The 14,457-nt window shown below is 36.5% G+C and overlaps 1 protein-coding gene across 5 annotated transcripts in view; it reads left to right on the top strand.

Annotated features, from left to right (window-relative positions):
• SLC30A6 (solute carrier family 30 member 6) overlaps window positions 1-14,457 on the top strand; it is a 38,114-nt gene that overhangs the window by 15,076 nt on the left and 8,581 nt on the right. For 3 of the 5 annotated variants that reach the window (XM_027113437.1, XM_027113438.1, XM_027113439.1), the window contains exons 6-13: window positions 4,042-4,122; window positions 4,595-4,630; window positions 5,375-5,469; window positions 8,195-8,243; window positions 8,552-8,671; window positions 11,122-11,224; window positions 12,407-12,454; window positions 13,523-13,591. In XM_027113437.1, coding sequence (XP_026969238.1) covers window positions 4,042-4,122; window positions 4,595-4,630; window positions 5,375-5,469; window positions 8,195-8,243; window positions 8,552-8,671; window positions 11,122-11,224; window positions 12,407-12,454; window positions 13,523-13,591 — 601 coding nt within the window. Of the gene's footprint in view, window positions 1-4,041; window positions 4,123-4,594; window positions 4,631-5,374; window positions 5,470-5,496; window positions 6,168-8,194; window positions 8,244-8,551; window positions 8,672-11,121; window positions 11,225-12,406; window positions 12,455-13,522; window positions 13,592-14,457 lie in introns of those variants that run through there. The other 2 variants (XM_027113440.1, XM_027113441.1) reach the window with 2 other exon arrangements.

Genomic DNA, 14,457 nt, shown 5'->3' with positions numbered 1-14,457 from the left:
CCTTCAGTCCATTCTCCATATAGAAACCAGTGTTTTTTTGGGATTTTTCTTCAGTGTTTTTTTTCTTTTTAAGCCTAAATCATGGTATCATTCTACTTCTTAAAACCATCCAGTTGTTTCCTGTCATACTTAGAATAAAATCCTGCCCCCTTTCCTCGTTTACAAAGACCTTATATGATTTAGATCCAGCCTACTTCTTTTCAAGTTACCACTCTCATGCCGTCTATACCACACTGTCTTTCTTTCCGTAGTTTGAACACATCTTATTCCTGCTTTAGGGTCTTTATACAAACTATTCTATCTCCTGGAAATGCTCTTCACTTGATTCTTACGAGATTAGCCCCATTTTGTTATTCCAATCTTAATGTCACTAAATGCTAATGTCATTAAGTGACTGGGCCCAATCTAAAATAGATTCTAAAATAGATCACCTAGTTAGCTTCTTGTCACATCAGACTGCTATAATTCTCTGTATAGAACTTATAAATTAATTTTTCAAAATTTATTTATTTAATTTATTTTTGGCCGTGTTGGGTCTTCGTTGCTGTGCGCGGGTCTTCTTTAGTTGCGGTGAGTGGGAGCTACTCTTCGTTGCGGTGCGTTGGCTTCTCTTGTCGTGGAGCACGTGCTCTAGGCACACGGGCTTCAGTAGTTGTGGCCTTGCGGGCTCTAGAGCACAGGCTCAGTAGTTGTGGAGTACGGGCTTAGTTGCTCTGCAGCATGTGGGATCTTCCTGCACCAGGGCTCAAAACTGTGTCCCCTGCATTGGCAGGCGGATTCTTAACCACTGTGCCACCAGGGAAGCGCAATTAATTGTTTTGTTTTTTTTTGTCTTCCCCTTTAAAATATAAATTTCTTGGTAGCAGGGACTGTAGCTTGTTCTGTCTTATATCCTTGTGCAGTTTGATGAATTTTAACAAATAAATATACTTGTATAACTACTATCTAGATAATGATATAAAGCATTACAAGTTCTCCCAAAGCCTCCTTTAATGACTTAATGTTAAGTCAGAGTCAAACCCTGAGAAAAGTAACCAGTATTCTGATTGCTGTCATTGCAGATTCTTGTTGCCTGTTTTTGAAGTCATATAAATGGGATACAATATATATATCATCATATAGCAGTAGTTCATTCTTGTTCATTGCTCTAATATTCCATTATGTGAATATATCAAAATTTGTTTATATGTTCAGCTATTGAAAGGAATTTAGTTTTTTTTTTTTTTTTAATTTTTTTTTTGCAGCACGCGGGCCTCTCACTGTTGTGGCCTCTCCCGTTGCGGAGCACAGGCTCCGGACGCTCAGGCCCAGCGGCCATGGCTCATGGGCCCAGCCGCTCCGCGGCATGTGGGATCTTCCCGGACCGGGGCACGAACCCGTGTCCCCTGCATCAGCAGGCGGACTCCCAACCACTGCGCCACCAGGGAAGCCCTAGTTAATTTTTAGCTTTTAGGTATTATAAATAAAACTACTTATGAACATTCTTGTACATTTCTTTTGGTATACATGTGTGCTCATTTACGTTGGGCATATGTCTTTGAAATTACTCAGTCATAGGATTTGCATATATTCATCATTAGAAGATAGGATAATACCAAACAGTTTTCCAGAGTGGTTTTACCAATTTAACATTTCCACTGACAGTATATGAGAGTTCTAGTTGCTTCATGTCCTTACCAACTGTTGGTATTGCCTTTTTTTTTTAAAGCCATTCTAGGTGTGCAGTGGCATCTCATTGAGGCTTAAGTTATTTTCCTGATGAGTATTTGAGCACTTTTTCTTATGTTTATTAACCATTCAGATTACCCCTTTTGTGAAATGCTTGCTGAAGTGTTTTATCCATTTTTAGATTGGGTTGTCTGTTTTTTCTTATTGATCTATATAGGAGTTCTTTATACATAAATATATTCTCTCACTCCTATTTCTCTTTCATTCTCTTAAAGTTATCTTCTGATGAATGAAAAGTTTTTAATTTCAATGATAAATTCAATTTATCAGTCTTTTCCTTTATGGTTAATACTTTTTGTGTACTTGTCAAGAAATCTTGGCCAGAATAAAGATATTCTACCCTGTTATTAGTTAGAAGTTTTACCATTTGACCTTTCACATTTAGGCTTACAATCAAACTAGAATTGATTTTGGGTTTTTTTTAGGACTTTTTTTTTTTTTTTTTTTTTGCGGTACGCGGGCCTCTCACTGTTGTGGCCTCTCCCATTGCGGAGCACAGGCTCTGGACTCGCAGGCTCAGCAGCCATGGCTCACGGGCCCAGCCGCTCTGCGGCACTTGGGATCTTCCCGGACCGGGACACGAACCTGTGTCCCCTGCATCAGCAGGTGGACTCTCAACCACTGCGCCACCAGGGAAGCCCTAGGATTTTTTTTTATTAATTCATTTTATTTATTTTTGGCTGTGTTGGGTCTTTGTCGCTGCGCACGGGCTTTCTCTAGTTGCAGCAAGCGGGGGCTACTCTTCGTTGCAGTGCACAGGCTTCTCATTGCGGTGGCTTCTCCTGTTGCGGGGCACAGGCTCCAGGCACGCAGGCTTCAGTAGTTGTGGTGAAAGGGCTCAGTAGTTGTGGCTCACGGGCTCTAGAGCGCAGGCTCAGTAGTTATGGTGTTCGGGCTTGGTTGTCCCGCGGTATGCGGGATCTTCCCGGACCAGGGCTCAAACCTGTGTCTCCTGCATTGGCAGGCGGATTCTTAACCACTGCACCACCAGGGAAGACCTGGAATTGATTTTTGTGTATGGGTTGAGGTAAAGGTCAAGGCACATTTGCTTCTATATAACCATTCAGTTTGATAAAACACTGTTTATTGAAAAAAATTATTCTTTATTGCTTTTATGTGCTGCTTTTTTATTAATCAAGTGACTGTGTATGTGTTTGTTTCTGGATTCTCTTTTCTATTTGGTATATTTGTCTATCCTTGAATTAGTTCCATAGTGTGTCAATTACTGTTGTTTTGAAATCTTGGTTATCTGGTAGTGTAAATCTTCCAGCTTTGTTCTTTTTCAGATTGTCTTTGCTTTCCTACACCATTTGCATTTCAATACACACTTTAGTATCAACTTATCAATTACCACAAATAATGTTGCTACATTTACATACCGTTTTTTTCATACTCTCCTATAACCCACTTTTTTTCATTTCCATCCTTCCAAGTCAGTAAATACATTTCTTTTATATTTGTAATAATGTGTAATGGTATGTTGTTGATTCCAACATTTTTCTATTATAAATAGCAATGTGATGAATGTCCTTTATTATTTTATTATCTCCTGAATATTCTGAATTCTGTACCACCTAGAATTAAATCAACTCATTTGAGGGAAAAAACAACTAATGTGATGAACATCGTTAATTATTTTATTATCGTTTCTGAAGATAATTATTTCCTTGAGAAATTTTAAGCATATATACTTACAGGTGTTGAATGCCATTAAACTATGTGCAGTGGGAGAAACTAAGATAAATAAGACAACAGCCCTTGGCCTCCAGCTGATAGCTTAGGGATTATAAGACATATTCAGTTAACTGTAATTGTGTGTAGATAGGAGAGGCAGTGTAGTAGTGGTTAAAATCATGAACTCTAGAGCCAGAGTGTCTGAGTTTGAAAACCTGACTCCTTCACTTGCAAGCCGTATGACTCTAAACAGTTACTTTTCCTCTTTGGGGTTCAGGTTCCTTATCTCTTTTTTTAAAAAAAAAAGTGGATAAACTAACCCTTATAAGGATTTAGATGAGGTAATATGTTAAACACTTCGACCAGTGTCTGACACAAGATGGGTCAATTAAGTGCTGTTATTATAATAATGGTTATTTCTAGAAAATAAAAGCCCTAAGGAGTATATGTTGTACAAATAGGCACTCTTTTTAAAATCTGTGATGTTCATTGTTTATTGTCATTCTAGAAATTGTAGTCCTTTTTAACAGCGTTTGGATTATAGTAGGCACATGTATAGTGAGTGAATGAATGTGTTCTCGAGATACTAGTTTGTGAATTGAAAGAATTAGGCTGATTTGATTAATTTTCCAATTTCAGATTTGAAAGATTAGAAGTCCTGGCTGTATTTGCGTCCACAGTCTTGGCACAATTGGGAGCTCTCTTTATATTAAAAGAAAGGTACATTTGTATACAATGTTACTGTCACTGCAAATTCTACCTATGCCACCTTTGGGAATATGAAAGAATCCAGTGAGACACGTCGGGTTGGAAGGGTACAAATAAAATGAGCAGTGCTGGAGTTTTGATAGTACAATTTCTTCATGTTTCAGACTTTTCTCCCTTCCTTTCACCCTTCTTTTATTACCTTCTTTGATGCTACTAAATTTAGTCATAGGTGTGAATGAAAGGAAAGGATTCACACAGACATGTTTTAATGCTTAGTACAAACCCATTGAAACAGGTTTGGTAGAGAAAGATTGAATTACACCTTGAGGATAATTTGTGGGTCTGCTTGTCTCATCACTACTAATAATCAGCAGTTGGTTATCATATTTAAAAAGTTTTGTGAATTTATTAATTATATATTTAATAAAGTCTTATAATTTTATAATTTGTAGGACTTATTTAATACATTATTTCCTTCTTTTAGTGCAGAACGCTTTTTGGAGCAGCCTGAGATACACACGTGAGATTCTGCTTTTGACATAACATATAATTTACTATGGCGTTTGATTCCCAGTTATTAATTGATATGTTATTAAATAGTGGTTACTTTGGCCAATATCAGAGTTCAGAGTGTGGTAATATATATTTCATTGATATTTCACAAGCAAAATCCCCAAATCCCAAGACTCCCTCTTTTCACCCTTAACTGTTCCCAAGCCCTTAAATTTTTATACTGAACAGGAAGGCCTTTCTGCCCTGATTTTGGGTCCCTCGGTATTTCTAGGCCCAGGTCAATATCCTAAGCCAGCCCCATCTGGTCTTCTGTAATTTAAGATTGGATCCTCCAAGTCTTTTAGTAGCAGCTGTAGAAAAGATGGAATTGCTATTATTTACAACATAGTGGCCAACTATGTGGACTTTACCTATTCTGATCAGTTTAATTCAGGACAGTCTGACCTGGCCAGTGGACTGTAAACCAAATACCATTAGCATTTCTAAAAATTTATAACAGCAATTACCTGTAAGAAGATACTGTTAATGCTAAGAGTCTTTTTTTTTTTTTTTTTTTTGTCCTGTGTAAGGTGGAGCAACAGTAGACAGGACATTGGTCATGGGACTAGAACCAAGTTCAGATTCTGGCTCTGCAAATACTAAACCATTGAAGCAGACCAGTCTGCCTTCCCATCTCTTAGTCTCTCTACATGCTGAAATTACGTATTGACATTACCAAGAAAAAAATAATCATGAGTGTTGTTTTTTTCAGGGGAAGATTATTAGTTGGTACTTTTGTGGCTCTTTCTTTCAACCTGTTCACAATGCTTTCTATTCGGAATAAACCTTTTGCTTATGTCTCTGAAGGTATGTTTTTATTTACCATTAATAAAAAACCAATTAACCTCTCATAAAAACAGGTCTTTTGTTTGTTTCGTTAATTCATAGATCAATGAGAAAGTATATCCTGAAGAGAAGAGAGGACTACCCCAAAGGTTCTAAAGTCTTTCTCTGAGCAAAAAATTATGAAACGGAATCTAATTATTACAAGCTTTAAAATAACATATTACTTAAAAACAGGCAAAACTGACTCATGTATTAAATTACATGCAGTAAAAAATTACATTTACCAAATAACATGAATGAGATTTTACATGTATAACCTACCTAAGAAAAGTTTATTGCAAGCATTTTTTTTTTTTTATTGCAAGCATTTTAGAAGCATCAGTGTACATAGACTAGTTGCTATGCTCATTGCAAATAATTGTATTTTGTTAATTAGATAAGTTCCCAGGAACTTCTCTTGGGCAATGGTGGGTAGGCATATATTTGAAAGTAGCAAAACTTTATTCCTTTTGATATATTCTTTTATTTTCAAGTCTTTAAAAATTCAGATAGACTTTTCATTCCAGTGGTCTAAATTATTGGCATTTTTCAATAATTTCAGTGTTTTGGAATCCCACTAACCTACAAAGGGTTAACCACTGATGGATGGAGAAGTGAGGTAAAAACAAAAGTGGGCTGTGTACACAGACCCACACACCTGTACTTTGAAGCAAAAATAGGTGAGGGTCTTTTTAGATCTCACTGACTTGAATACCAAGATAACCAAGGGAAGAAAGCTTTCTGAAATACCCATTCAGGTTTAAACAACTTCCTGAGTGTTACAAAGTATGAGTTGTATTTGTATGAATTAGAGTTTAAGAATTACTGCATGAACTAGAAAATTAAATAATGATATTTGTGATGACCAGAATTTTTTAGAAAAAACTTTATTAGAATAGTATAATGCTCATTCTAGAAATTCTAAGAAGGTACAGAGGTTTAGAAACTGTATCTCTCTGTGAAGATCAGAAAGATACAAGAAGGAAACAGTATTGATAATCTCATGACCCAGAGATAACATCTGTTAACATTTCTATTTTGTTCCTTTAATTTTTTTTCTATGCACATGTATATATTTTTTTACATATTTAGAATTGTATCAATTAACAATTTTATGTTTAGCTTTTTTCAGTTAACATTATGTCTTGAGTATTGCCTGTCATTAAATACTCTTTGAAAAAATGATTTTTGAAGGCTTGCATAATATTTTGTCATGAATATTTTTAAACAGTCTATTGTTATATAGAATAATATATAAATAACCTTTTACAAATAATGCTGTAACCACCCTTTTTTGTTTGTTTTTTTGTTTGCGGTACGCGGGCCTCTCACTGTTGCGGCCTCTCCCGTTGCGGAGCACAGGCTCTGGACGCGCAGGCTCAGCAGCCATGGCTCACGAGCCTAGCCGCTCCGCGGCATGTGGGATCTTCCCGGACCGGGGCACGAACCCGTGTCCCCTGCATCGGCAGGCGGACTCTCAACCACTGTGCCACCAGGGCAGCGCCACCAGGGCAGCCCCACCCTTTTTTGTACCAAATTTCTTGTATGCATTTCCACTTCTTCTTCCCAAAGAAGAAATTATAAATGGGTTAAAAACACACTATTTTGGGCTTCCCTGGTGGCGCAGTGGTTGAGAGTCCGCCTGCCGATGCAGGGCACACGGGTTCGTGCCCTGGTCCGGCAAGATCCCACATGCCGCGGAGCGGCTAGGCCCGTGAGCCATGGCCGCTGAGCCTGCGCGTCCAGAGCCTGTGCTCTGCAACGGGAGAGGCCACAACAGTGAGAGGCCCGCGTACAGAAAAAAAAAAAACAAACTATTTTTTTGTCTTTGATGTATATTGCCAAATTTATTTCTAGAAAGATCATCTAGTTTGTATTTTTATTAGCTGGAAATGAAAGTTCACAGAAGCATCAAAATTTATTATACAACATTAGTTGAAATTTAAGTGGAAAATAATATTGAGCACTTTCTATCTGCCAGGCACTGTGATAAACGCTTTACGTAGAACCCGTTTAATTCTTCCTATAACGATAGGTAAATCATTTTATTGATATTATCCCCATTTTACACTGAGGCCCTGAGAGATTGTCACTTGTCTCAGGCTACACATCTAGTTAAGGGCAGAGCTAGGGTTGAAGCCAGGTATTCTGGCATCAGAGTCTGCTCTTAAACTGCTGTACCAGGCTACTTTTTATATGGCTTGCCGATCTTTTTTACATCATGGTACACATTAAAAAATGAGAATTTCTGTAGCACCATGGGATAAATGTAAGAGGATGCTTGAGCCTGAAGGCTACTTGTCCAGGGACAGTAACTGACAGGCGTCTGCATGTAGCCAGATTCCCACCTGGCCTTTCTGAGAGCTGAGCGAGTTAGTAATCCGTGTACTTGCAACCCATTCTGAGCACACTGGTTAGGAAGCTTCGCTTTACACTATAATAAGCCTTTAAAACTTCAAATTAATAGTAGCAATGAAATACGTTAAGTTCACTTATTCCTTCAGGTCAGCTGTATATTGCAGTTGAAACTGCTTTTCATTTAGTATCCTAAAGGCATAAAAGAGAAAAAAGTTCTAGATTTGAGGAATAACGTGATCTTTTGTAATGTTATACAGTCACGACCGAACTTATTTTTTAAATTTAAGAATCAAGTATTTCTGGTAATGGTTTATTCTATACACATAATTTAAATATTTTCTTTTTAAAGCTGCTAGTACGAGTTGGCTTCAGGAGCATGTTGCAGATCTTAGTCGAAGGTAAGATGTTATGGGATTTCATGATATACATAACGTTAAAGGAATGCCCAAGAAATGCATCTGTCTCAGCATTATTATTGCTGAGGTTACTACGTGAATCTCACAGATCAGATTCTTATTCTCCCTTTACTTTTTCTTACTTTTTAATTGGTGATAGATAAGAGACCTTTACGAGTGAGAGTTTTGTTCCCAAATTCTCTTTGCTTTCTTTAAAAGATATACTAAACTACAAGTCATCTTTTATATGACTTTCATCAGTATTACGTAAGTTCTACTAATGAATACTCTTTTTATTTGTTTTTTCATAGCTTGTGTGGAATTATTCCAGGACTTAGCAGTATCTTCCTTCCCCGAATGAATCCATTTGTTTTGATTGATCTTGCTGGAGCATTTGCTCTTTGTATTACTTATATGCTAATTGAAATTAAGTAAGTATTTTTTATTGCTATCAAGTGTGTTTCGATTCCTGGGGCATCAGTAGGATGGCTGGGGATTAAGCTTATAGCATGTTTGCTTGTGACCTGTGCAACTTTGGTCAAGTCTTGTCCTCAAGTGTCTTCATCTGAAAAATTATGGGGGTTGGATTCAATAAGAAATTTTCACCACAGTCTATAATGCAGGCTGGAAAACTGTTTAAATTCCTTACTGCTGACCTGATGAGTGAGACTGAGAAGCGGGTAAAAGAGAGATGAATCACAGCGACTGTTGCTGAGTGAGGGAAGACAGGAAGTAGATGTGAATCAACTTTAAAAAAAGCAAGTCTATTAGGAAAGAGACTTTAGCAGCCTTAAGCTTAATTTTATGACGTGATTCGGTGACTCCCTGCCGTTTTGCATACTCTCCTAGCATATCACATACAATTATGTTTTTATTTACTACCTCTACGTGATTCCTACATTTTTATTTCTAGCCCAGATCTCTACTGAATTCCGAAAAACATATCTTCTGTTCATGTCCACCTCAACTGAACCTATTTCCCCCCATCCCCAAAACTGCTTTTTCTTGTACTTTGTGTCTCAGTGAATGCTACTACAGTCTATTCCTTTGCATTCTGCTTTTAAATTGTGTTAAAACATACATAAAATAAAATTTACCATTTTAACCATTTCCAAGCATACAGTTCAGTACTTGCACAGGCATTTAGTGCATTCACTTTGTTGTGCAATCATCACCACGATCCACCTCCAGAACTTTTTCATCTTCCCTAACTGAAACTGTACCCATTAAATAATTACTACCCATTCTACCTCCCCCCAGCCCCTGGCAACCACTATCCTACTTTCTGTCTCTGTGAATCTGACTACTCTAAGTACTTCATATGAATGAAATTATACATATTTGTCCTTTTATTTCACTTAGCATAATGCCCTCAAGGTCCATCCATGTCACAAATGGCAGGATTTCCTTCTTATGGCTGACTAATATTCATTGTGTATATATTTATGTATGTATATGCCACATTTTCTTTATCCATTTATCTGTCAACAGAAACATAAGTTGTTTCCATGTCTTGGCTGTTGTAAACAATAGTCTTGTCACCTACTCTTGTTTAATCTTTCTTTTTAATATTATCTTACCCTTCTTCCCATTCTTTTTCCTAAATTGAGGCCTTTGTGATCATTTCCTTGGCCTAATTAGAATAGTCTTCTGATCTTATAATTTTTATTCTCACACATCTTTAGTTATCTGCTATTTTGCTACTGATGTGATCATTAAAAGTTGCAAATCAGAACATAATATTTTCCTGTTTCAAAATTCTCTTTTGGGTACTTAAAATAATTAAAAGTTGTTAACACAGTAAAGCTTCTACCAACCTTACTAGCCATCCGTCTGTCTATATATACTTAACTGTTGATAGTTTCATTGCTGCATCAGGGTTTTCATGCCCTTGCACATGCTGCTTTCACTGTCTACAGTATCTTGCTCACATCATCTTGCTCATCTTGAAGGCTCAGCTCAAATGTCACCTCTTTTTTTTTTTCTTTTTTTTTGCTGCTGGAACGTCCCCGACCAGGGATCGATCCTGCGTGCCCCTCAGTGGAAGCGCGGAGTCTTAACCACTGGACCACCAGGGAAACCCCTGTCACCTCTTTTTATATTTAGCGTTTCTGCATTATCCCTACCCCAGTAGGCTTGCCATTCACTCCTTTGTGCATCCATGATACCCTGTAGGACTTCTCCTTTGTACCCAAAGTCCTTTATTATATTTTTCACATGTATGTTTCCTGCCATTTCAAAGGCAGGATCTATGTCTTTACTCATGTTTCTATTCCCAGCATATGGGAAAAAGTGAAAAAGAGTACATGATCAGCTTTGTAACCATTGGCATTTTGGTCTGTCTTGTTAATAGAACAGTGAACTACTGATGAGATGTTGCACTTCAGTCACAATATTGCTATAACAAATTCCTGGAGAATCTCACCTTGTGAAATTCCTGGGGAATTTGAAAAATTTTAATAGTAATTATTGGAGTTATTGTTTACAGCAAAATTGATAGAATCACTGATGAATTCTATTGGTCTTCCTGTATCAGAAATTACTAGTTAAAGGTTTTTATTTGTTGCAGCAAATAAATATATATGAAATATTTAGAGTTGACAAGTAGATTGAAAATACATTGTGGGGAAATGCTCACATTATTTTTCTTCATCATCTCTCGTCACACTAATTAACATAAATATTAGTTATTTCCCCCTAAACTTTGGCAAGAAAGGATTCTGAAAACCTTTTATTTTCCTTTGAGATGCTCTCATTGCCAGTAGTGGCCAGCTGTGGTAAAACAGTCCTGTTGCTTTAGATAATTAAAGTTTGGTAGATTAAATTGTAAAAAGCCCAGTGAAGCATACATTTGAGATTTAGAATTGTTTTTTCTTTTCAGTAATTATTTTGCTGTAGATACTGCATCAGCCATAGCCATTGCTCTGATGACATTTGGCACTATGTATCCCATGAGTGTGTACAGTGGGAAAGTATTACTCCAGGTAAGGCTCTTCTTTCAATATGCATGCTTAAAATTAGCTATGTTCTTTTACCAGATTATAAAACAGTATGGGTTCTTCTACCAGATGATGAAATTTTTAGCTACTGGAGGGCACTGTTGGAAATGAAGCCAAACAATAATCTCTGAAATTTGAATAGTAAGAACCAGATGGTACTTCCCTGGTGGCGCAGTGGTTAAGAATCCGCCTGCCAATGCAGGGGACATGGGTTTGAGCCCTGGTCTGGGAAGATCGCACGTGCCATGGAGCAGCTAAGCTTGTGCGCCACAACTACCGAGCCTGCACTCTAGAGCCTGTGCTCTGCAACAAGGAAAGCCACCGCAGTGAGAAGCCCTTGCACCAAAATGAAGAGTATCTCCCGCTCACTGCAACTAGAGAAAGCCCGCATGCAGCAACAAAGACCCAGCTCAGCCAAAAATAAATAAATAAATAAATGTATTTTTTAAAAAAAGAACCAGATGAAGTTCTATTGATGCACAAAATAGGCACAGATCTTCATGTAGTTGTAAGGCAAAAGCATAAATGAAAATATTTTGCCTCTAATAATGTTTCAAGTGAAAACAATATTACTTAAAATCTTTTTTAGATATTCATTTTCCCCTAATAAATGTGCTTTGGCTATTGTATAATCTGGTTATGATTGTTTTCTTATTTTCTATTCTTGAATTAGTGAGACTTTTAAATTTAAAATGCGAAATCACTACTTATTGAAACAATAGGAACACCTGTAGACAAGCACCTGAATAGAAAGGTAGTTTCCCAGGACTAGATGAATGTGTAAGCACTGCTTTTCCTTCTGTCTTTCCCTCATGCCTTTTCTAAAACTTATGGGTTGTATCTCCCGCTCCAGAAGCAGTAATAACAATTAGATTAGTTTTATAGTGTTATGCCTTATACAAAATTTTACTTTCTTAAAGATTTTTTTATTGATTATTTGGTTCTAGAGATAGCAGCTTTTTTGCAATATGAGAAATAAGCATGGGCTGATTTCTGATGCTGCTTTATTAGTGGGTCAATTAAAGCCTTTCTTCCCTAAATCATGATAGGGCACATGTGAAACAAAGCAAAGGCTGGTGTAAAACCCAATTTTTTTAGTGTCAGGACTACTGTTGCAAAAGGTTTTTCTCTCTCTAAATTCATATTTTATTTTATTTTTTTCCCCAGACAACACCACCCCATGTTATTGGTCAGTTGGACAAACTCATCAGAGAGGTAAGATGGAATAATAAGTAAAATCATTTTAATTTATAATTAGAGAATGCAAAGAGTGGGTAAAAATAATTTCAACTCTTTCTAGAATTTTATTTTAGGGAAGTTTTTGTTCTTTACAATGATATAGTAGGAGACATGACATAGTGACAAAAATAGAACAATTTGACGAATTGCGCAGTCTGGAAGCCAGATTCACTTGAAATATTGGGTTGGCCAGAAAGTTCATTTGAATTTTTCCATAAGATGTTATGAAAAACCGGAACGACCTTTTTGGCCAACCCAATAAGTGTAGACGGTAATGGTCTAAAGGCCACACTATTTGTTATATAAATGCTGTGATTTTTATGATTTTGTATTCAAACCTAGGATTTTGATTACGTCAGAGGCCACCTTTACATGGTGATTGCTTCAGCACCTAATATCTTGATCTGTAGGTTTAGATTTTGTATTGTTATAAAATTCCAACTGTTAACTAATGAAGGAATAAGATAATCAAATTATTTGAATGTTGAGAGTGTTTTAAACTATTGGTTGTCAGTATCACAGAGGCCACTTTGATCAATATAGCTGGCCACTTGCTTCAGCTAGTGGGGTCTGTGCCACTGTATCAATGGGCCACACACTGTATATCTGGCCTTGGAATTTCCTTTTGGCCCATATCCAAATAACATCCTGTATTGTACAGAAATTTGTTAAAAGGGGATCCGGAGAAAGGAATGATTGAGAAGACAAAAACATTCTGATACCACAAGTGCTGAATATAAATATATACTATACTAATAAGATGAAAAGAACTACACACTGTTGAACAAGGTGTGAATGAGGGAAGTAAAGACCTGATTCTTGAGGGATTGGTGCAGAGAATAAACTGGAAAAGAAGGCCCTGGCTTAGTATTGAACAAGCAGAAATGGTATCTGGAGTGAATGGTCTGGGACTTCTCTTGGCTAGTAAGTGTCTTCAGGCAGGGTTTGGCCATGTCATTTCTAGGCTTACAGCAAATCCATAATGTGACTGAATTGTGTTGGATATGTCAAATACAAAAGCCCTATTTCTGTGTTTTTGATTAGGTATCTACGTTGGATGGAGTTTTGGAAGTCCGAAATGAGCATTTTTGGACCTTAGGTTTTGGCTCATTGGTATGCTTTCTATATATTACTTTAGTTTAAACATAGTTTAAAACATAGTTATAAAACAAAGTTTATAAACTGAGTTTATACTTTTTAAAACTGAAAAAAGTATTTCTTTAAAATTTTTGTAGATCCTTTGATTCCCATTTCTGTTCAATAAAGTAAAAAATGTAGATGGATTTAGTAACCTAATTGAGAATTGTTTTTCTTCTTTCATTTTTTTCCTTTCAAACTAAATGATCTCAATACTGGGCTGTCCAAAAAAGAAAAATCCTAAATACAAAAATGTTACAGAAGTAAAATGTGCAATTATTTTCTTTTTTATTACCATTCTTATTTTGGATATTTTTGCTGAATTTGTTAAAGAGTTATAATAACAGCTGCTTCAGCATAAAATTCCGTGTTTTCTAGTCCAATTTAGACCTCATTACCAAAGAGATTTTGTTATGGCATGATTTTATTCCTGTGTCAGGAATGATGAGGAAAATACAGGAAAGTACCCAGAAAAAACAAATTTAAACAACCATAATCCTATTGATGTTTTGGTATTAATACTTGTATACTTACTCTCTTTAGAAAATGAGGTAATGCTGTTTTATAATCTGCTCTTTTCACTTAATATATAATGAACAGTTTTCCATGTTATTAAATACTACTCTTCTATAATATCATTTTTAAAAAGAAAATAGGATTTGACTTTTGTAGCATAACACAGATTTCAGAGGTAGGCAGATTAGGGTTGGTCCAACAGCTCAATGATATCACTACTTTGCAGTCTTTAGTTTCAGGCTTATACTCTTTTAGCAAAAAATGGCTGCTTCATCTCTTCCTTTTCCTTCTCTTCCCCTCTCTAGTCTTTTGGATATCTAAAACTC

The sequence above is a fragment of the Aethalodelphis obliquidens genome, unplaced genomic scaffold, assembly GCF_003676395.1.
Source record: "Aethalodelphis obliquidens isolate GAN/ISIS:26980383/991018 unplaced genomic scaffold, ASM367639v1 scaffold12, whole genome shotgun sequence".
NCBI classification, from domain to species: domain Eukaryota; kingdom Metazoa; phylum Chordata; class Mammalia; order Artiodactyla; family Delphinidae; genus Aethalodelphis; species Aethalodelphis obliquidens.
The sequence above is the reverse complement of the archived record's forward strand: the minus strand, read 5'-3'. Positions and strand labels throughout refer to the sequence as shown.